General features: G+C 42.9%; 1 protein-coding gene across 1 annotated transcript in view; it reads left to right on the top strand.

Moving 5' to 3' along the window:
* bckdk (branched chain ketoacid dehydrogenase kinase) overlaps positions 1-22719 on the top strand; it is a 72468-nt gene that overhangs the window by 5003 nt on the left and 44746 nt on the right. The window contains exons 2-7 of the mRNA XM_072242824.1: positions 8052-8120; positions 8617-8727; positions 10039-10086; positions 10215-10334; positions 13059-13157; positions 15496-15569. Coding sequence (XP_072098925.1) covers positions 8052-8120; positions 8617-8727; positions 10039-10086; positions 10215-10334; positions 13059-13157; positions 15496-15569 — 521 coding nt within the window. The remainder of the gene's footprint in view (positions 1-8051; positions 8121-8616; positions 8728-10038; positions 10087-10214; positions 10335-13058; positions 13158-15495; positions 15570-22719) is intronic.

Raw genomic sequence — 22719 nt, forward strand, 5'->3', positions numbered from 1 at the left:
TGTGTGTTATTTAACAGACAGCTCTCTCTGCTTTGCAGTAGTCCGGATTGTTCAGCATATTTATCTTTTGGATCTCCACATGTCACTATTGTTTGTTACATTGATCACAGGATACAAGCCAGATCTCAACCACTGCCTGAGGGAAACCACACCTTGCAGAAGAGCAGGGAGAGTCAGAAGAAAAGGAGGAACGTCAGACATAGAAAATGGGGATTATGTGATGTGTAGGATGAAGGGGACACTTTGCATATGTAATTCTGGCCAATACTCTACAAGTACTTGCCCTCAACGGATCATGACACATAAAACATATCCCTGTGACGAAATGATGTGCCACACCATTGCTGGACAACAAATGACTCACGGGATCATGTGAGATTTCAGTTTTAGACTTTATATTTTTATGTTCCCTAAAGCCATGGCAGTTCCCGGAAGTGATTGGATAAATTTGTCCCTCAAAAGTAATCCATGGCCCAGTGTGTTTTCACAGGGGCATATCTTTGATGCTGGCAGTTGTTGTTATTGTTACCAGTCATCAAAGGAGACGGTCATCATCAATCATTCGCCCAAATCCGAAGAACTGTTTTTGATTCAACAATTCTTAACATTTAAGTCAGTTTAGTTCACCGATTAGCTCTTGAAGCTCCCTCGCAGGTCTCTAGTTGATGGCAAAGAGTCATTACCAGTTGGACCATGAGATTCATTTGGGTAGGATAATACTTTCAGGGGAATATTTGATTCCACATTCCTGTCTCTGGAATTCATAGTTTTCAAAGCATTCCAATGTAATGCTGAGAACTGAAAAGAGCTGGTACAGTAAATGCATGCCCTCTGCCCTGTGCTGCTGTTGTCAGGATGCTGGAAGTCTATCTCAGACAGTGCAGGGATGGGATACAACTGATGGACCTTGAGCCTCCCCACAGCAGGTACCATCTGCTCACAACCTTTACTTTGTTTTGAGGATAGCAACTTTATCCCAAAACACTGCTGCTGGATGAGTGCGTGGGACGAACCCACGTGGAGTGGTTATGTGATGTGCTTTTCGCTTGAGGATGTACCAGATGGGTAACCAAGCTGCAGTGGAACGTCCAGATAGTTATCTAACCGGCGGTTTGTTTTGGCCGTAGTTGTTGTGTAAGATTAGTTACTTATTCCTTGATGTGGGAGCCATGTATTTACTTCCTGTCTGTATTGTATTTTTTGGCGTGTTTATTATGCTGATCTGTCACATGGGTTGGGGTGTGGTAGAAGCAAATAAGTATGGTTACGTATTTGCGCTCAGTAGTTTAGTGGAGGGGACGAGCCGTGGGAATTGTATTTTTTTGTTTACCGCCAACTTCATTTAACTACGTAAGTTATGCTATTAGAATGCTATTCAATCACTAACTTTGCTAATTGGAATGTTATTGGGCTGCTTATTACATTAACTTCATTAATTGAAATGCAAACTTATTTACACTAATATTGTAATGTTAATTAGACTGTTATATTGCTAATATAATTTCATTAGTTTTTAATCACTGCAAGATCATTCTTCTATGCTGCTTTTGTAATAAAGGATGAAATGTACATTTTTTTTTGGGAAATTTGTTATTTGGAAGTGAGTCATACAGTGTTAATTCACCCTGGAAGTCTCTCAGCAGTTCTGCTTTGTTTTCAAGTAACCCCTACACTCTATACCAGGAAATGCTTGGTACCACCGAAGAAACTTCGTTATTCTCACACACTTGAAAGCCAATATGATCTTCTACGAACCATTATTTACCAACACGTCATGAAGTCGTGTGATCAAGAGAAGATGGCAAGCTATAGCTGTAGTATAATGTACACTTGATGACAAGGATGATCATGGACTTCCAGAAGCCTGTCACTTCTATTGTGTTTCTCGAATAGGATAGAGAGCCCTCCTACACGCTGTCAGCGAAGGCCAGCGTAAGCTTGAACAGAACCTCATCCTTCTATCAAGGTGTAATGCAATAGAGGATTCGATATCTAATTCAACAATTTCAGGTAACCAGCCCTCTCTGTAGGAACTGATCAGATCACGATGTAAGCATCTCTGTCATCCAGTTGTAACATTACGGTGTTTACTTCTCCACAGATGCTGCCTGATCTGCTGGGTATTTCCAGCACTTTATTTCAAACTTCCTACAGCTGCTGTGTTCTGTGTCCTACAGTTCGCGCGTGTTCTTCTGTGTTCTGGACAGCTCCAAAAATGTTTTCACCGGGCTGATCCTGCTCTGCACTTCATCACAAACATTCTGTGTTCTCTCCTCCTCTTTGCTATGGACAACACATTTTCTCATTCTCTCAAAAACTAGCTCTGTTCTCTACCAACTAAATGCTGCCTTGCCACTGAATATTTGTAACACTTGCTGTCGTTGTGTGCTGATATCCAAGATATTTCTCAAGTTCAAGTTTAATTATCGTTCAGTCATACATGAAACAACATTCCTCTGGGGCCAAGGTGTAAAACAGTACCCATGGTCATACACAGCACAAGGCACACGTAGCACATGCAAGATGGCAAGTAAGCATACAGTCACAAAAAATAAAATATATATATATATATATATATAGCCCAAGTCCCTGAAGGACATGTCCTTAAATAGATAATGCATGGTTGTTGTCAGGAAGAACAAACAGTTCTCAGTAATCCGCAGACAAATGTGCCACGCAATGCAGCTTGTCTTCTGCCAAGCGAACACTGGAGGGCAACACTGATGGGAGGTGCCAGACCCCAATCCAGCATGGATACTGCACCACACCACCTCTGGCGTCTACCCTCTTAGACTGCTGCAGCAGGCAAGCCTGTGGCCAAGGCCTTGTCCTCACTACAACCGAGGCCACACGGCTCCCTTGCTGTTGGTCTCACCAATAAGCCAGTGAGTTAGACTTGCAGTACCAAATTACCCATGTCCGACAGGGTCTTGCATCATAGGAAAAACGTCCGAGACGCTCGCTGTTAGACTGTATACCGCCTTCGTGCACCGACTTTAATACCTTTCCTCAGCAGCGTGGTCCGTACCAAGTCCAGCTCCTCTGTCAATGAGCAGCTGGCTGGCGAGGTGGTCCTGACATTCTTGAAGTTCTTGGTGTCTAGCATTGTCTTGTGATTTTTTTTTATAAAAAAAAGACAAAGGCGCCTTTGGCTCTGGAGAGGCTGCTGCGTCCCAGCAAGCTGCCATATTACCAGAAGAAGCGTTCCTTCAGCATTGCAATGAAGACCTCCTTCAGAACAATTACACAGGGATTACACATCTGAATAAGTGAATTTTTAGTGCTCTTGCACCTTTCATCGCATGAAGGTTCCAGCATGTATGCTAACTGCAAAAACAGAGTACAATTATTCAACGCTTTTGTTATTTTCTAAGTGCTCTGCACACTAACTATAGTGTCAAATCAGTGAACGTATGATTAACAAAATACGGAATACAATATCAAAGTGAACCATTTAATAACCCACTAGATTTAGATGGGCTGACTGACAGTGTCCCCTGTGACTAGGATCAGGCTGCTGGTGTGGACTGTGCATGCTGGTGGTTTGGAATGCTGGAGCGATGGTGAGCACACTGCATTAGATTCGGTGGGGTGGAGGAAGAAGAGAGGAGGAGGGCACTATCAGCTCCTCTGAATTGAATTTGGGGACCCAGCAGACGGGTTGCAGCTAAGTAGGGAGCCACTGCCTCCGTCCTGGCCTCGGCTGATGCAGCCTGGCACGAATTTCCTGTGACCGTGTGGGTTTTGTCTAATTTGTTCCCGCAGCCCAGGGATGTGCAGATTAGTGGGTCATTGGTCACTGTAAATCAGGTGGTAGAGTCTGGGTGATTTGATGAGACTGTGGGGAGAATACAAATCCCATTTTCTTATGGGGTTAGTGTCAGTGGGTGGTTCATGGTGTCAACCGTGAACCTAGCACCTGTTTCAGTGCTGTTCCTCTCTGACTCCATGGCTCCGGACAGAGATGTAAATTGCAGTATTCTAATCACCAAATTTCACTCTCCATAACTTCCAGCCACATGCCAAATCCGGTGATTGTAGCTAACGTACCAGATGTCTGGTCCTTGAGACCCTTGGGAGACGGCATACTCCTCTGACAGTACAACAGTGTCCTCCCAAGGGGCCTGGGTCTGTTGAAAGGTGGCATTCCCGAGTTCTGGGAGAATGGTGGCTGCCAGGTCTCGCTGTTCTGTAGGGAACAGCCTGTTCCTGGGCTTCATTTAGAACTCTGGAGTTTTTATAGAGGTGCGACGACCTTGAATGGCCTCTGCTTGTGGGTGAATGAAAGTAAGGCGTACAGTTCAGCAAAATGCCAGGTTTGCTCTTCAGAACAAGGACAGTTGTAACCTGTCAGAATTGGCTATTGTAGTCCCGAATCAAGCCTCGATGACAGAGTTGGGGTGGAGGGAAAGTGTATTCATAGGAATTAAATCAGCTAATCTGTACTGTCCTTGGGTTTTGGCTTATTGGATTGACTAACACAAATCATTTTGATTGCTTTTATTGTAATCAATCTCCAAGAAGCCATGTGAATTGCATATTAAATCAATTTGTATTTTGAAATGCCAACTTGTTCTTAAAAAATAAAATTCTACTTAATATTGAAGCAGTGGATATCTTAAAATCAGTGATGCGATACTGATGGCATCAAACACCCAGACTGAATCTTCTTGACTGATAACCAGTTTGAAATTATTGAGAACCATTTATGCAAACAAACATTCAAATATCCATCAGAATTGCATAAAAACATTTTTTTAAAGAAGGAGGCAGTTATTGGTCTTTTGATTCATCTGAAAGGAAGCAAGGGTGTGAACAGAACTTTGTATTTTGCCTCTATCAGCAACTGGTTAAAGTGGAACCTTGTACAGTGTTCAGAAGTGATTCATGTTGACCCTCCCAGCACCAGCACAGCAGCCAGATGGGCCAAGCAAGGCAGATGTAATTTGGCAGCACAGTGTGATAGTGACATGAAAAAACATGTCTTGTAGATGCTGGAAATCTGCAAAAACATAAAAAAACTGGAAAACCTCATCAAATCAAGCAGCATATGTGCAAATACAAAATAAACGGCCTTGATGTCTCCATTCTGAGATCCCCACTCAGAACAAGGGAAGAAAACAAATTCTTTTGAAGTTGCAGAGAATGGGAGGGATAGGTAACACAAAGAATATCTCAGATAAGATGAGACCAAATGATTTAATTTGGTTGTGTGTGTGTTGCTGTCTGACGAGGAATTGAAGCATTTTGAACGGTAGCGCAAACACGAGGAATTCTGCAGATGCTGGAATTTCAAGCAACACACATAAAAGTTGCTAGTGAACGCAGCAGGCCAGGCAGCATCTCTAGGAAGAGGTACAGTTGACGTTTCGGGCCGAGACCCTTCGTCAGGACTAACTGAAAGAAGATCTAGTAAGAGATTTGAGAGAGGGAGGGGGTTCTCCTATCATTTTGGATCTCCCCTTCCCCCTCCCACTTTCAAATCTCTTACTAACTCTTCCTTCAGTTAGTCCTGATGAAGGGTCTCGGCCCGAAACGTTGACTGTACCTCTTCCTAGAGATGCTGCCTGGCCTGCTGTGTTCCACCAGCAACTTTCATGTGTGTTGCTTGAACGCTAGTGCTTTGCATTGTTTCTGCAACCAGAGATCCTTCCATGCATTGTGTCCGTCTGGTTCATTTGAGATTCTGGTCAATGGTGAACCCCAGAATGTTGATGATGGGAACTCAGCAAAGGTTCATGTTCTTATTCAGTCTTTCTCTAGTCCGAGATGGTCATGGCCTAGCACATTTATGATGTGAATGGTACTTGCATCAAGACAAGTGCTGTCTAGGTCTTGGCATGTGTAGACATTGAGTTTTAGACTGTGTGTGTGTGTGTGTGTATGTACTTGTAGCAGGGCTGTGGAATGATTGGCCAGTTCTGATACCAGTGGAAAGAAAGAGTGAATTACCTAAAGCTGGACAGTTTGACTGTGTCTGCTAGAAGATTGTGAAGTACCCAGATGGAGGATGAAGTGCTGTGGGGTTTGTGTTGGGCCTTGTTGTAATGACCACAGACAGTTAGAGGGAGATGAAGATTTAAAGTGAGGGCAGGAAGCAGGTGAGGGTTAGTCCTGTGGGCTGAAGACAGGTGCTGTACCACAGCAACTGTGCCATTCTACATCTCATTAATTAAAGCATCCTTTTAATTTTCCTTCAACTGTCCTCATTCACCTACTCACAGCTCAGAAAGCAGTGTCTCACCTGATCACCTTGGCTTTTCTCCCTATTGGTCTGCTGTTACCACCCCTTCCCTCTCTGCAATTTAAAACAAACTTGCTTGGCCACTTCTCCAGCTCTGACGAAAGGCCTGACACATTAACTCGACTGCCCTCCCGCAGATACAGCTCGGTCTGCTGAGAATTTCTAGTACTTGCCTTTGAGGCTTAATGTGACGGACATCAAAACCAAATATAACATGGCAGAAAGCCAGATGTAGTAATCTGGAATGCACAAACAGGGGATTGATAGTGAGTTCAATAATATTTGTGAATTGGATAACCAGAAGAAAATGCAGAGCAGTGGGGTAAATGTGGAATGATTAATGTTCAACAGAAAAGCTGGTGCAAGGACAAAAGGCAAGATTGTTGTCTCCTGTGCTATCTTGTACTCTGATTACAGTATATTCAGGGAATATAGATCATCATGTTGACTATTGTGACATTTTCTGGGATTGGCATTACAGGTTCAGGGCATGTAAATTAAGAGGTGTAATGTATTTTGGGAGTGTGCACAGTTGGATTACAATACATTCAGGGTATGTTGGAGGATTAGTTTAATGTGGCACAGTCAAAGGCTGAAATATTTTCTGCTGACACCACTGTCTTCCCCCAGTGTGTGGCCAGTATCGATAACAGTTCTGTGACAAACAGTGTCCGTTACATACTGTTGAAAGCTGGGTACTCAGCTAACCTTTCTTAGAAAGTCCACTTAATGTACAAGTTCTCTTTAATGATCAAAATTGTAGGAGCATTTTACAAATGAAGTGTTGGGATCTCTTCAGTAGGATGCTGCGTAAAATCAATTCTAATCATTGACAGCAGTCTCCAGGCTGCAGAAATGGAGGAGTTACCCAGTAAAAACTTTCTGCCCAAATAGTTTATGCAGTCCTGTGCCGTGTACTTGGGATAAGAGTAATTTCAGGAAGCTGTGAATAAATTGGTTTCACACAGAAGGTGGAGATTAGTAAAAGTTGGGGAATATGTGGTGTATCTGAGAATATTCTATCACGTTGAAGAATTGGTACAAGTTCTCAACAGACATACACAAAATACTGGAGGAACTCAGCAGGCCAGGCTGCATCTATGGAAAAGAGTACAGTTGATGTTTCGGGCAGAAGTGTGTGTGTGTGTGTTTATTTATATATACACATTCTTTTTCTCACTCTCCTTTTTCTCCCTCTGTCCCTTTCACTATACCCCTTGCCTATCCTCTGGGTTCCCCCCACCCTTCTCCCTGGGCCTCCCGTCCCATGATCCTCTCATATCCCTTTTGCCAATCACCTGTCCAGCTCTTGACTCCACCCCCACCTCCTGTCTTCAACTATCATTTTGGATCCCCCCCCTCCCCCTTCCACTTTCAAATCTCTTACTAGCTCTTCCTTCAGTTAGTCCTGACGAAGGGTCTCTGCCCGAAACGTCAACTGTACCTCTTCCTAGAGATGCTGCCTGGCCTGCTGCGTTCACCAGCAACTTTGATGTGTGTTGCAAGATCTTGATTTGATGTCTAACGTGAAAGGGAACCGTTCTGACAGTGAAGCCTTCCCTCGGTGTACGAACTCAAATTATGTTCTCCAATTAATAGCGCTGTGAGAGAGATAATTAACGTAGCGTTGTGGATATTATTTCTAACCCTGTGCCAGCTCGGAATTGCAGCTTTTCTTGGATACTTTTATCAACAAGGGAAGTTTCCAGATGTGGGGCCTTGTGGAAGGGGAACTAGGAATCTTTATAAACAAGTTTAATGACACCAGAATGAGCTGATTTTTTTTTTTACTTTCCTATTTTCCTAGGCATCTGTGCGACTGACTCCTACAACCATGTTATATTCAGGGAAATCACCAGATGGGAGTCATATCCTGGTAAGTTTAAATTTTAGAATTTATTGGCCAGGGAAGTAAGGGCCAAGGGGGAGGGCCATCTACCTGTTAGTCCAAAAGTATCATCAGTGATATCAATAGGTGTCCTAAAGCACTTACTGATGCATTATTTAAAATTTGGTCAGTTATGATACATTATTATGGCTCAAGATGATCACTTTGTCATTTTTTTCTACAAATGCAGTTTATCTTAGCAAATCTAAGGGTACATTTCCAAGCAGAAAAATAATACTGTGCAGGTTTAGAAACTCTTTAGATGTGGGATATCCTTAAGGCGATGTTGGTAGTGGCAAACAGATGCTGTATAAATCTGAGAGGTTTATTAAACTTTGCCTCAGAAATCCTGCATCCTGACTCATGCCATGAAACACACCGTGGCCCTGCATTGATTTTTAAATGGGGGGTGGTATCCAAGTAACATGTAGCTATCCAAGTCCCAAAGAGAATTTATGGATTGTGTTTCTCTTTGATTATCCAGAAGAGTGCCAGGTACCTGTATAAAGAATTGCCAGTACGCATTGCCCATCGAATTAAGGGGTTTCGGAGCCTTCCTTTCATCATTGGTTGTAATCCCACAATTCTGCAAGTGGTAAGTGCGGTGTACAAATGAGGGAGGCATTTTAGTGCCATTGCTAGACTTGATGAATTCAGATAAGTTTTGAAAGACATTTTCTGACCATTGGGCACTTGAGGAGAATCTGTGTTTGAAAAGTATGTGACTAGCATTCAACTTTGTGATAGACATATGACTTGAAAATAACTTAAAGGATTCAGTCTAGTTAATGCTAAAAGGACAAATAATGCCATTTGAGAAACAAAAAAACTATTGAAGGTAAAACTTGCGAGATGGGAGAGAGATTTATAAACGGCCAGAGGGATCACTGCGAAGAAGTATTTCTGCTTCTTACAAAGAGATATACGATGTGAGAGTTTGGGGCGGATGGTGGGGAAGGGTGGCAGAAAGAAAAGTTTTCATTTCTTATGGAATTACCCTTGGTCATGATCAACCCTCTGGAACCTGATTGTTTCCTAGTGGTGAGTAACGTTCTGGAACCCAAGCATTTTCTTGCTACCTCACTAGTTCCACAGCTGTTTGCACAGATACAAGAGAGCCCATTTTTCTTTTTGTTGTAGATTCCTAGAGGGATGCAGCACGGGAACAGGCTATTCAGCACATCAAGTCCACACTGGTCATTAAACCCCCATTTGCACTAATTCTCCATTAATCTTTTTTTATTTTCCCATCCAACTCTTCTGGATTCTGCTCCTCACCCATACAGTAGAGGCAAATTACAGTGGCCAATTAAATTATCAACCTGCACGTCTTCGGGATGTGGGAGGACTCTGAAGAAACTAGTCAATAACAGGGAGAACATGCAGACTCCACATAGACAGCATGTGAGGTCAGAATTGAACTCTGGTCTGTACTTGCTGTGCCACCAGTTTATCCTCAGGATAGTACTCGTCTTAGAAATGATTTGTTTTTGCATTTAAAAAGCTGCAGAGGCTGTTTGTCACTTGGAGGTGTCTATATGAAGCAATCAAACAAGCAAAAAGGGGGGAAAATTGTATTATCTGTTGTTTGTAGCAAGATAGGTTGAGGTAAGGTAAGAGGTTGTGCCAGCGGGGAACACTTTATTAGTTCATCTTTGTGCTTCCAGCATCTTTTTGTTTTTGTCTGTCGTTAATTTCTTTGTGCAAAGAAAAATATAGTTGTTGTTCACAGCAAAACATTTAACTGAATTGATTGGGTTTGTTTGTTTTGGAGTAGAGGAATGTTGTCCTGCTGTGACCACACTTTCAGCCACGTTACTTCTGAATGACAGAAGATGGTGAATAGCTGCTGATATTTCATTCTTTGTGGAAAGATTTGTTAATGAGAATCCTTGCTGTTTTTCAGCACGAGTTGTACATCAGAGCCTTTCAGATGCTGTCAGACTTCCCACCGGTGAGTACAACTATGTCCACTCTTCAGCAGTCCCCCTTCATTATTCTGTGAGGAGGGACCTTCCTGCTGTTTAAGACCAATATTGGACATCTAGCAGCAAAATGGCCCTTTTACATTTGTTCCCATAGATCACCAACGCAAAGACGGAGGCTCAGTATGGAAAGATGGTTCAACAGCTTCTAGACGATCACAAGGATGTCGTCACAATGCTTGCTGAAGGTTTCAAAGAGTGCCGGAAACACATCCAGGTATATTCTCAACAAAGCACTCTCACGTCTGTTATATACCCATCCCTGCCGAGATAAGTGCTTATCAGTGATTCAAAGCTGTTGGAATTCTGTAACATGGTGAACTGGGCCAGTTTAGCATCACAGTGTCAATTGCTTCAACACCAGATTCACTCGATCTGACTTTGAACCTTTGGTGATTCATGAAAGTTGTTGAGATTCTATCAGATTCTGAAGGCCTGCCATCCAGAGCCCTTGTCTACACTAAAAAAAACACGACCTTTTAGACTGCATGTTCCAAATGCCATGTGCACACAGGATATTGGGCTGTGTATACACCTATGAGAGTCTGCACTTTAGCGATGTTGTGGTCAACTCATTGGAAAGGTTCCTGTATATGTCAGTTGGCGGAGCTGTCAGAGCTCTGACCCAGTCCAGCTGGAGAATGTCCTTGTATAGTGCTCACTTGTGCCTTGTAGAGGGTAGTGGATCTGTCAAGTTACATATTGTAAAATACCAATCTCTAACTTGCTCATCAAATTATTTGTATGGCTTATCTAACTGATGGTAATTAACACCCCCCCCCCCCCAGCAGCAACTTTGTCTGGATGTTATTAGAGTCAAGGGGAGGTGCCCTTTTCTGACTTGTTGGAGGTGAGCTTTGAAAGTCTGACATCTGTGCGATGTGAATTATATTTACTACTTAGCTATTCAGGACTTTATGTATCTTGGCACTGATTGCACATTATCTGAGGAACTATAAATGGAATTGAATATTGTCTTTCATCAGTGAACTTCCCTACTTGTACTGGAGGAGAGATCAGTGGAGTAGTGGGTTAAGATGACTGAACTTCGGCCATTGCCCTGAGGAACTCTTATTTGCAGCATTCTGGGGCACTCCTGTCTTAAATTGTGTCAGATATAAGACTGGCTAAACCACCATAGATGCACATACCAAAGTGTAATAAAATAATGTACTTGTGGGTTGTCCTCAAGGGGGTGGGGGAAATCTGAAGGTATCTTGTAACTGGCTTTGTGAAAACTTTCTGTAGGATGCATATCATAATGGTACTGATGTACTAAATACCAACTGATGCATGGTCTCATGCTGTCACATTAAAAAAAAGCACTATAAACACTGGTCAATTAGTGTATGAGAAATTAAATAAACAATTTAAAACCATGAGAAAGTCTGCAGGTACTAGAAATCCAAAGCAACACGCACAAAATGCTGGAAGAACTCAGCAGATCAGGCAGCATCTATGGAAATGAATAGACAGTCAAAGTTTTGGGCTATCTATTGTAGGTGCAGCTGAGTTCCTCCAGTATTTTGTGTGTGTTAGAGTTGTATTCTGGATAAAGTCATACCAGCCTCTTAATTTCATCCTGAATTTTAATTTCCATTCTTTTCTTTTGACATTTGGACTTGAGTGTAGTGACTTGGTTAATTTGTTGGCTGATGATACCAAAACTGTTTTGTGGTTTATAGTGAGCAGTGACTTTCTACGTTGCACCCAGACATTTAATGGACTGGGTATGTGGACACAGAAATGGATAAAGGGGTTCTTTCAGGAGGGCACTTCACGGATCTCTGCAGATAGCAGGAGAGGCAGTTAAAATAGTAAGGTAGTGTTTGGGATACATTTTGTCAGCCGAGGCATAGAATATAAGAGCAGGAAAATTGTGCTGAATTTTATAAAAGCATGATCAGATGATGGGTAGTTCTAGACTCGTTACAGGGAGGACAGGATGAGAATGTGGTGGAAGGTGCGGAAGTGATTTATGTGGATGTCATCTGCGCTGGAAAATTTAAAGCTATGAAGAGAGTGATCTGCTTGTGGTTGCTTTGGGAGATTGCAGCCTTCAAAATTATGAAGGGTATACACTGGATGAATAGTGACAACTCACTTCCTTTGGGAGAGAGGTTGATGAGGAGGAGGACTTGGGTTTAAGTTCATTGGTAGAAGGTTAGGAGGGGATAAAAGAACACAAGGTCAAAGAGGGTCTGGAACTCTGGAGGTTTTTAACACCTGGATGAAACATTGAAGATTTACGATGAACAAGGCTTTGTCAGTTTAAACCAGCTGTAAAATCTAATTGTGTATTAAGGAAAGTAATAAAAAAGAATTTGCAGGTGCTGGAAATCTGATGCAAGAACACGGAATGCTGGGAACATAGTCTGAGGATGTTGCCAGAACTTGAAGGACTGAATTATGGAGAGAGGTTGAACAGATTGGGATTTTGTTTCATTGAATGAGAGGTGATCTAGTAGCATGCCGCTTGTCAATGTGCACAGCTTTTCCCCAGGGTTGGGAAATCAGGAATTACTCGATGTAGGTTGAAGCTGAGAGGGGAGAGATTTAATAGAAACCTGAGGGGCAACTTTTTCACTCAGAGGGTTTAGTATGTGGAATGAGCTGCGAGAGGAAGTAGTTGAGGCAGGTATAATCGCAGGTACATGGTTTTCAGAGATATGGGAATCTTGGTCAGCATGGCCCAGTTATACTCATTGTCAAGCTTTGACTTTATGATGGGCAACATTGTGGGGACAAATGGTGAATGTTTTGGTTTTGTCACCTTGGGCAAAAGAAGTTCTTGTCTGTAACCTGTTCTAACAGATGGTCAAAAACCTGAAATGGTCATGATTTCTCTTTTATGCTCTGGGTTCTCTTGATGTGGGGCTGAATGCCTGGCCCCACTTCCACAGGGAGCCACAGCGTTGTAAGGAATTGCTTTGTTTTGCAGGATGAGTCGTTAATCCGTTCCTTCCTGGATAACACCTTGACCTCCCGGTTGGGAATCCGTATGCTGGCAACACATCACCTGACCCTGTACGAGGATAATGTAAGTGTGTAAAGGAATGAAAAAGATATTTAGTTGTCTACTCAGGAAGGCAGTGAGTTGCATAGTGGGGTTCACTTTTCATTTGTCACTGAATGGTTTTGACCACACCTGATATCTCTCATGGGGTGAAGCAGCAAGCAACAGGCATCTCACCAAAGTTTTGCTCTACTGTAAATACCACCACTGTAACACTGTCTCTGAACAAGTTTAGCATCACTGGCGCAGATATATCTTGCTTGTGTCACTGACAGAGTTGTCAATAAGGCTTCTAGGAGGAGTTTATTTGCAAAGCCACTTGCTGATTCATGCCAGCTGTCATCCAGCATTCATGGAAACCAGCCCCAGGCAGTAAGTGATGACGGGAAGATTCAGATTTAGGACTTGGCTGGAGCCTGATTTTTCCAGACATACTTGTTACACATCATAAATCTTTCAGTGAACCGATTGAATTTAAAGGGAGTGGGACACCTAGAAGCACCTTAGTCTCTGACTCTGGCTGTAAACCTACCAACCGTTTCAAGCTTGTTGCAGATCCCAACCCAGCTCTGGCTGCACGCTCAATCCACAGCCCCACTACAGTTTGGACGTCTATGTCTGAGCTTCCTGCTCTGGCCGTGCATCTTGCTCGGACTCTGGACACCCAATTCATATTCTGCACCGTAGAGTGAACAGATATGGGCTGTTGGGTGTTCTGAACCATCGGATGCAGGATTTGTACAGAGTTTCTGTGTGTCTTGAAACTGAACTGCTTGGCCAATCTCCTTCAGTTAGGAAAAGGAAATTGGTGGAGAATAAGAGTAAGAATTACTTTAAATGCTAATGCAGGAAATGTGCGTGTGGACATCCAGTGGGATTTATCCTGTGCACTGTGCCTGTTGCTGAGGTGATAATCTCCCAGTGACTCCTGCGTAACGGCTACATTGCAACTCTCAGTATTCGTGGTGTAGCAGCAAATACCCAGAGTGTCCAAAATCTCCTGTGGTGTCAGAACGGGAATTAAGTTGTTTATGAGGGGTATTGTCAATGAGGAACCATTTTAATATAAGCACTGGTTTAAAAAATTTGGAAACATCCCCCTTAAGAGGCAGGCACAGCAAAAGTTAATACTGCATTGAAAAGGTGGCTGTGCTTTGAAAGTCATGTGAAGGCATAGTGGACCAACTAAGTTCCCTGCAGAGTTCCCAGTCTCAATGTTCTGCAGCCAAAGCGTAGGGTGAGGTGAAATAGCCTTGTACACTTTGTTTTCATGGAGGAGCATGTGTAGGTTGAGGAATTGAGGTCACTAGCAAGAAATGTGTGGATGCTCAGAGAGGAAGGTGGAGAGAGCTTCAGTTGACAGAATGGGTTGGGACACTGCCAGATGAGAGTGCTGGGAGGGAGGAAGGGCCGGGGGAAGAGATTGTACTCATTTGGTATGTGGGACATTGGAGTTGCAGTCAATCTTAAGGGAAGTCTCAAGTACAGTACTCGGATTTGACTGCAGCTAAGATTTTAAGTGTACCAAAATTCTGTGAGGAGGTGTCAAGTTCTATAGCAAGCAGCCAAGTAATTCTGGTTCATTTTAACTTGCCCTGATGCACATCTCGTGCGCATTGTGAGGATCAGTTTCTTCGTGACATTTCTGTAATGTTCCCAGACGTTATGCACTTGCAAATTAATTTTAAGGAAGTCACTTCCAGATGGACATATATTGGGTGCTGGGCATTTGGTCATAATTTGCATACAAGGTCTGGGAGAAAAATGATCACCTGTATGACCCACATACTAAGGAAAACACGGTTGACGGTTGACTTAATTCATAAATTTTATGCAAAAACATTGGGTTACAATTTTTATGCCAGTGCATCAGGCGGCCTGGGGTTTGTGCTTATGTCTTTGTCATAAGATCTCCTTACTCGGTGAGAATACAGCCACCGTCATTGTTTACCATGAAGTTCAGTCTTTCCCTGAATGGCTTTAATTAATTATTTAACTCTGTCAGAAATGAGTCTGATATATTTTCACATCCAGTTCCAGTTCACTAAAGTAAGTGTGGGAGGCAAGGGTGACCTCAGAATATTAGATTGCCTCAAAATTACAGTAATTGATTCTTTTGCCGGTTCCACAGTAGAGCTTGCGTATTCATTACAATTTGAATAAGTAACATCGAGGTAACTGAACTAGAATATGCTACTGCATAATTGAAAAGATCTCTTGGATGAGTGAGATGAAGCCTGATTGGAGGATACACCTCCTTGGCATTGGCATGGACCTTTTGGGCTGAATGGCCTCTATGCTGTAAACTCGTGATCTCGTCAAATATTTTCCTGAAGAGTGATCCTCTATTTTCTTTCTACAGCCTGACTTTGTGGGAATTATCTGCACACGACTGTCTCCAAAGCGGATCATTGAGAAATGGGTAGACTTTGCTCGGTGAGTGTTTCATTAGACAGTGCTGGGAGGGATCCTTTGGGGAGAGGTTGCTGGCATGACACCACGGATTACTGAGCCTCCTGTCTGGCAGTTCAGAAGACAAAAGGTTGGGGCTTGAATTTGTCCAGAGTACATAGTCATGGGGATGACGATCACCTCCATCTACCCACAATGAAACTCTGGCCTGATTTGTCGTCCTCCAGCCACTCACAGATTTGGGTTCATCACTCTTTATCATCACTGCTATCTCCTAATGAGGAGAAGCATTGACGGCCTCTAATCTCGTAGCTGTCACCAGCCACAAACTGCTGGTCGTTAACAAGCACATATCAGACCTTGTTCAGACTGTCATTGTAATCTATCGAAATTCCAGAGCACCTACGTCCATGACAAAATAACATTTGAACATCAAATTGATGCTGGAGATTAGGCAGCACAGTGGCGTAGTGGATAGCGCAATGTTTTGTAGTACAGGTGACCCGGGTTCATTTCATTTCCTGATGTTTTTGTATGTTGTCCCCGTGACCGCAGGAGTTTCCTCCGGGTGCTCCGGTTTCCTCCCACAGTCCAAAGAAGAACCAGTTGATAGGTTAATTGGCCATTATAAATTGTCCTGTGAATAGGCAAGGATTCAACTTGGGGATTACTGCGCAGTGTGTCTCAAAGGGCTTATTCTGTGCTGAACTCAATAAATAAATAAATAAACAAACAAACAAGCTTGTATTATAAATAGGTAAATAAACTGACCACCTTATTTTGCCTTCGTAAGCTTAGTTTTATTTTACTAATGTATGAAGATTGGATTGTCAGTTTAATGTAAGCAGTGTAATCTAAATATTAATGACATGGGATGTGGTTACCTGAGACTAAAATAGCCCCTGTGGGACAACAGATCAGTCAAGAATTTTGCTCTCTAAATTGTAAATGCCTCCCACTGAAAGTGCCTGACCCCAACTGAATAGTTCCAAATGTTGTCTTATTTTTAGGATTTTAGTCATCTGTTGTTTGTTGGACTAGTTAACCAATCGTGCGTTGCATTGGTTTTAGAGCAATTTCCAAACTGCTGGAAAGAGGCATACCATAATCAGATTTTTTTAAAGTGATTTGGGAGGAAAATGTGCTTGAAATACGTTCGGTTGCTTGAGGGTCTCCAAAGTGTTTGGACACCAGCAAGGAAGTATCTCATTTGTGATTGTTAGTGATTTTTTTGGGTAGATAATTTGTTTACACTTAAATGACTTTGGCCACCAGACTTCTATTTGACAAAGTACTGTGGATTGAGTCCACCACAATGGGCTTCCTAAAAGGTGTGAATACCAGATGCTTCTGGCGCAGTAGTTTGACCTAATGCTGTAGTTTTGAAGACAGTATTATCTATACATTATAAATATTAATTGTCTTCTATGTTAGCACGTAAAATGCCAGGTAAATCCTAAAGGACTGTGGATACCAACCCAGACATGGCGTCGGAGGGAAAGGATGGTGTGATATTTTGTATGTAGCTTCAATAGGAAGCATTCTCTATAACTCTTTAAGTAGCGATTGCCTTTGTGTTTAGCATATAAATATCGAACCCACAATGGACTAGCAGACCTTTCTGCGGAAAGCGTCTCCATCTGTAAGATGCCTGCTGAACCTTGTTGTGTCGAATAAAGAAGCTGCTTTGTATCTACCAGTGATTGTGTCTCTCCGGTAATTTCATCCACGCTACAACATTTGTGATCTATAAAATCATTACACAGTGCATTGATATAGAATAAGGTAAAACAATAACAATGCAGAATAGAATGTAAAAGATACTGAAAGAGTGCATTGTAGACAATTGATACAAGATCAGAATGTGACTGATTGTGAGTTCAAGAGATCTTGTCTACAAGAGGTCTGTTTGAGAGTTTAATAAGTGGTATAGAAGCTGTCCTTGAGCCTGGTGGTATGTGCTTCAGGCATTTGTATTCTCTGCCCCAAGGGAGGGAGAATATCCAGAGAGAATTGGGTGTTTGATTCAGCTGGCTGCTTTACTAGGGCAGCGAGTACACAGGGTCCATGGAGGGGAGGCTCGTTTCTCTGATGTGCTGAGCTGTGACCACAACTCTCCAGTTTCTTGCAGTCACGTGCTGAGCAGTTGCCAGACCAAGCTGTTGTGCATCAATTCAAAACTGGTGAAAGGTGATAGTGACTTGCCAGATCTCTTTTGCCTCCTGAAGCAGTAGAGGCATTGTTGAGCTTTCTTGACTGACCTCATCTTGGTTGGACCAGGCCAGACTATTAATGATTATGCCTAGGATTTTGAAACACTCAGCGTCAACACTGTTGATATAAACAAGAGCATGTGCACTTTTTGAAGTCAGTGGCCAGCATTTTTTGTTGTTGACATAAGGGAAACGTTGTTGTCAATGACACCATGCTACTCTATCTCCTTCCTGTACTCTGATTATTTCAGATGCAGCCAACTGCAGTGGATCCATCTACAACCTTGCGTGGACTTACAGCAGAATCTGGCCCACACAATGAGTGTATAGTGGGTGGGGTAGTGGGTGCTGAGAGCACCAGTGTAGAGAACAATCATGGTGGAGGTGTTGCTGCCCATCCTGACTGACTGTGGTAGGTTGATCAGAAATCAAGGATCCAGTTGCAGAGGGAAGTGTTCGCTCTCAGGGTCTGGAGTTTGGTGATGAGTTGTTTGGAATAATAGTATTGAAGGCAGAATTGTAGTTAAATAGTAGTCTGATGTCCATGTTCTGTGGTTGCCCAGGTGCTCCAAAGTAGAGTGGAGAGCCAGTGAGATTGTTTGCTGTAGACCTGTTGTGGCTTTGATTGTGTCAGTTACTCTTCAAAACACGTATGTCAAGTTTGGAGACAACTTAATGGTACACTTACTGTTAAAACCGGAGCACAGATCAGTGTGTAATTGGAACTGATAACACTTGAGAATGCTTAATACCCTTCAAGTGTGGGGGTGTGTGGCTGGTTCAAATTTTTGGAAATCTTCCCCGTATACTTCATTCAACAGGATGGTTTGGAAGAATGCCTGGAACCATGAGGACGGCTTGTGCATAATCACTGCTTCAGATCTGGGCAAGACAGGTTATCTTTAAGAGTTTTGAGAGGCTGCCGATGTACGCCACTTAATCTAACTCTATTACGCTTGGGTATCTGGAATTTCGATAGATTATAGTGACAGTCTGAACAAGGTCTGATATGTGCTTGTTAATGACCAACAGTTTGTGGCAGGCCAAGGACAGCGTTAAAGACCTGTAATCCTAATCCATCGCTGCTTTTTGTGTGCTGTAGAGCATGTTGAAATAAAGACTTCCTCTGCTTCTCGATAATATTGTAAACACTTGGTGTTGAAATTTAACATTCTAGCCTGGGAACTTTGCAGAAGTAATCCTGACATTGCTATATTGTATTTTCCTTGGCATTTTAGCCAAACTGCCGAATTAATGCATTGTAAATGAGCTTTTATTTGCTTTGTCTTTACTGTACCTTGACCTATTATTATTATGAATTCTGGAATACTCTCAAACCACATGCAAATACCACAGTGAAAAGCTCTTAAACTTCCCATTGAATAGAACCTGGGGAAGGGTGTAGAATGTAGGGAGAAAGTTGGACCACTTATCTAAAAAAACAAATCTTTAAAACTATATAAACTTGTGAATAAGTCTGTGTTCCAGGTCAAAAATGGCAAGTAACCTGAAAGGTGAGACAGGAAATGCAAAAGAAAGTGACTCTTTGATCCCATGTAGAGTGTGCCTCCTTGTGAAAGTATGCATTTACACTGGTTTGGGGTCTGTGGGAATCAACCATATCCTAACTTTCCTTAACTGGTTGTATGTGAGTCATGGAGAGATTTGCCTTGGAAGACATCACTGGATTGCGTTTAGAAGCGGCAAACTACTTTGATTCTCTCCTTGACGTGAGATTTTGTGGTTGCTGGAGATCTTAAGCAATGCACGCAAAAAGCTTAAACTTAGCAGGTCGAGCAGCATCTATGGAGGGGAATAAACAGTCAACTTTCAGGGCCGATCCCTTCCCCTCTAGAGTTCCCCCAACATTCTGTGTGTTGCTCTTGAACTTCTCCCTTACTACTGTAGACTGGCGCCATTTTACATTAACTCAGCATGTGTCAGGATTCGAGCCCAGGACCTTCAGCCAATCCCCTAGAAGAGAGATGTATCCCTGGAAAAGGTACATAAGGGGCAATTTCGTACATCAAAAGGTCTGGGTGAAATGTATCAGAAGAAAAACACAAAAATATAGAAATCTGCAGCACATAACAGGCCCTTCGGCCCACAATGTTGTGCCGACCATGTAACCTACTCTAGAAACTGCCCAGAATTTTCTATGTGCTCAAGCATTTCAGCCCGCTGTAAGTCATCCCCACAATTGCCAAGGTCCTTTTCCTTGGTGAATACTGAAGCTAAGTATTCATTAAGTATCTCCGCTACCTCCTCCGACTCCATGCACACGTCTCCACAATTGCACCTGATTGGTCCTATTCTCACGTGACTCATCCCCTTGTTCTTCACGTACTTGTAGAATGTCTTGGGGAGATTTTCTTTAATCCTGCTCACCAAGGCATTCTCATGGCCCTTTCTGGCTCTCCTAATTCCTTTCTTAAGCTCCTTCCTAGCAACCTTGTAATTTTCTGGAGCTCTTAACAATACCTAATTTCTTGAACCTTTCGTAAGTTTTTCTTTTATTCTTAACTAGACTTTCTACATACTTTATACACAATGATTCTTTAACCTTGCCATCCTCTCCCTGTCTCAGTGGAACATACCTATGCAGAATCCATGCAAATGTTCCCTGAACATGTGCCAGATTTCTGCTATGCATTTGCCTGAGAACATCTGCTCCCAATTTATGCTCCCTTGTTCCTGCCTAATAGCATCATATTTCTCCCTACCCCAATTGAATGTTTTCACAAATTGTTTGTTCCTATCCCTCTCCAGCACCATGGTAAAGGAGATGGACTTGTGATCACTACCTCCAAAATGCTCTCCCACAGAGAGACCTGACACCTGACCGGGTTTCATTTCCCAATACCAGATCAGGTACAGCCTCTCCTCTTGTTGGCTTATCTACATATTGCGTCAGGAAACCTTCCTGAACACACCTAACAAACCCCACTCCATCTTCGAGCAAGGGGTTTAGGAGTTTTGTTATAATGGATTCTAGTGGGTCTTAAGACAAAATTGTTATAAATTGAAGCTGTACTGCGAAGAGTCAATGACATGAAAGGGATATTGTCATTCGAGCAATATCTGTACTACATTTCATATCTTAACGCATCTCAAATTGGTAGTTAATCAAGCACTTTTGAAGCCAAGCTTGTCATGGTAAGAACCTGCAAGTGGCATTGAGGTATTTCTCAAGAGTGTGGGAATGTGTGTTCATGCCAGCAACCGGAACTCCAATTCCTTCACACAATGACTCAAGTGACCTCCTCTGCCAGAGTAACAAGTAATTAACATGCACTCGTTGAGTGTTGAAGGTTGGCTGATGCACAGGAATATTTTGTTTTGCCTTCACTTGTTCTCTACATCAAAAAGCTTGCTTTACTTCTAAAATACTTCCAGCTTCAATATAGAGCCATAGACTAGAAATGCAGTTCTTCGCTTTCTTTGGATGCTGCCAGACCTGTGGAATAGTTCCCGTAAATTCTTGTTCTTATTTCTGGGTGGGTGATGTGTGAAGGCTGAGTGGTATCTGACCATACCTGTTTACAGCCAGCCTGAGTTGCATGGAAATGCGCCTAACGAGCTATGGTGTGACACTCTCGGGCACACACAGTGGTGAGACTGCTTTCAGTGTATAAACAGAGCAGTTTTAGTAGAACTTAAAAATGTGCATCATCAGAGGCAATCTGTTTATTGTGAGCAGCCAGTCTTAAATGTGTCAAGGTCTCTGTATGAACACAGCTACTGGAGTCTGTATGAAACAGATCAGAGACACGTTACCCATTTGTGCACAAACTAATGATGGTGTGGAAATTGGTCCATGTCTCCCATTGGGTGAATGTGCAGCAGAAAGTTAGAAGCATGTGGAAACTAATGTGAAATCCTCCTATCACTTCCCTACTCTGACCCCTTGCCTCTTCTCACCTGCCCATCACGTCCCCTGGGTCCCCTCTTCCTTTCCTTTCTCACATGGTCCACTCTCCTCTTCTATCAGAGTCCTTCTTCTCCAGCCCTTAATCTTTCCCATTCACCTGGCTTCACCTATCACCTTCCAGCTCTCCTCCCCTGTCCCCCACCACCTTTTAATTCTGGCATCCTTTCCCCCTTTCTTCTCAGCCCTGAAGAAGGGTCTGAGCCTGAAATGTCGACGGTTAACACCAGCAGATAACACCAAAGAAGTGGGAGAACAGTTTGACAGGATTAGGAATGAGGTTGCTATAGGAGATGTGGCACCTCGTATTCTGTCTGGGCAGTCTCCAGCCAGGTGGGTTGAACTCTTAAACTTCTGGTAATTGCTTCATCCCTGTTCCTTTCCCCAACTTTTGTTTCCACTTTTCATCATTCTGTGTATTTTCCACTTTTCCCCCATCTTCTCCTGCCCATCACCCACACAGTCTTCCCACTAGTTCCTCTCCCCACCTCCCTCCCTTTATTCCATCCTCCACCATCCTATCAGATTCTACCTTCTTCAGCCCCTTTTCATTTCCACCTATCACCTCACAGCTTTTGGCATCGTTCTACTCTTCCCTAACCTTCCGTCACCCCCTCTCACCTGGATCCACCCATCACCTGCCAGCTCCTGCTCTACCCCTTTCCCCATCTTTTTACCCTTGTTTTTTTTCCAGTCCAGATGAAGGCTTTTTGACCCTGAAACGTCGACTCTGCATTTGTTGAGTTCCTCCAGAGCTTTTTTAGTGCTGCACCAGATTCTGGAGTCTGCTTCCTGTTTGTGCATGTGGATAGGATGAGGCCAGGGTGACCATGAACAATGGGCGGAGAAATGTCTGGGAAGATTGAGCCCAGGAGCTGGGGTAGGTGGGGAACGTCAGTGGGAGCTTGTTCAGATGTGTCGGGGAGGTGCAGTTGAGGCATATTTAGTGGTACTGTTTGAAAGGAAGCTGGAAAAGTAATGAAGAGGAAGGAGTTTGAAGGGCCAGGGGGAGTGGAACTAACTGGACTGTTCT

The sequence above is a fragment of the Mobula birostris genome, chromosome 25 (genome assembly GCF_030028105.1).
Source record: "Mobula birostris isolate sMobBir1 chromosome 25, sMobBir1.hap1, whole genome shotgun sequence".
In the NCBI taxonomy this organism is placed as follows: domain Eukaryota; kingdom Metazoa; phylum Chordata; class Chondrichthyes; order Myliobatiformes; family Myliobatidae; genus Mobula; species Mobula birostris.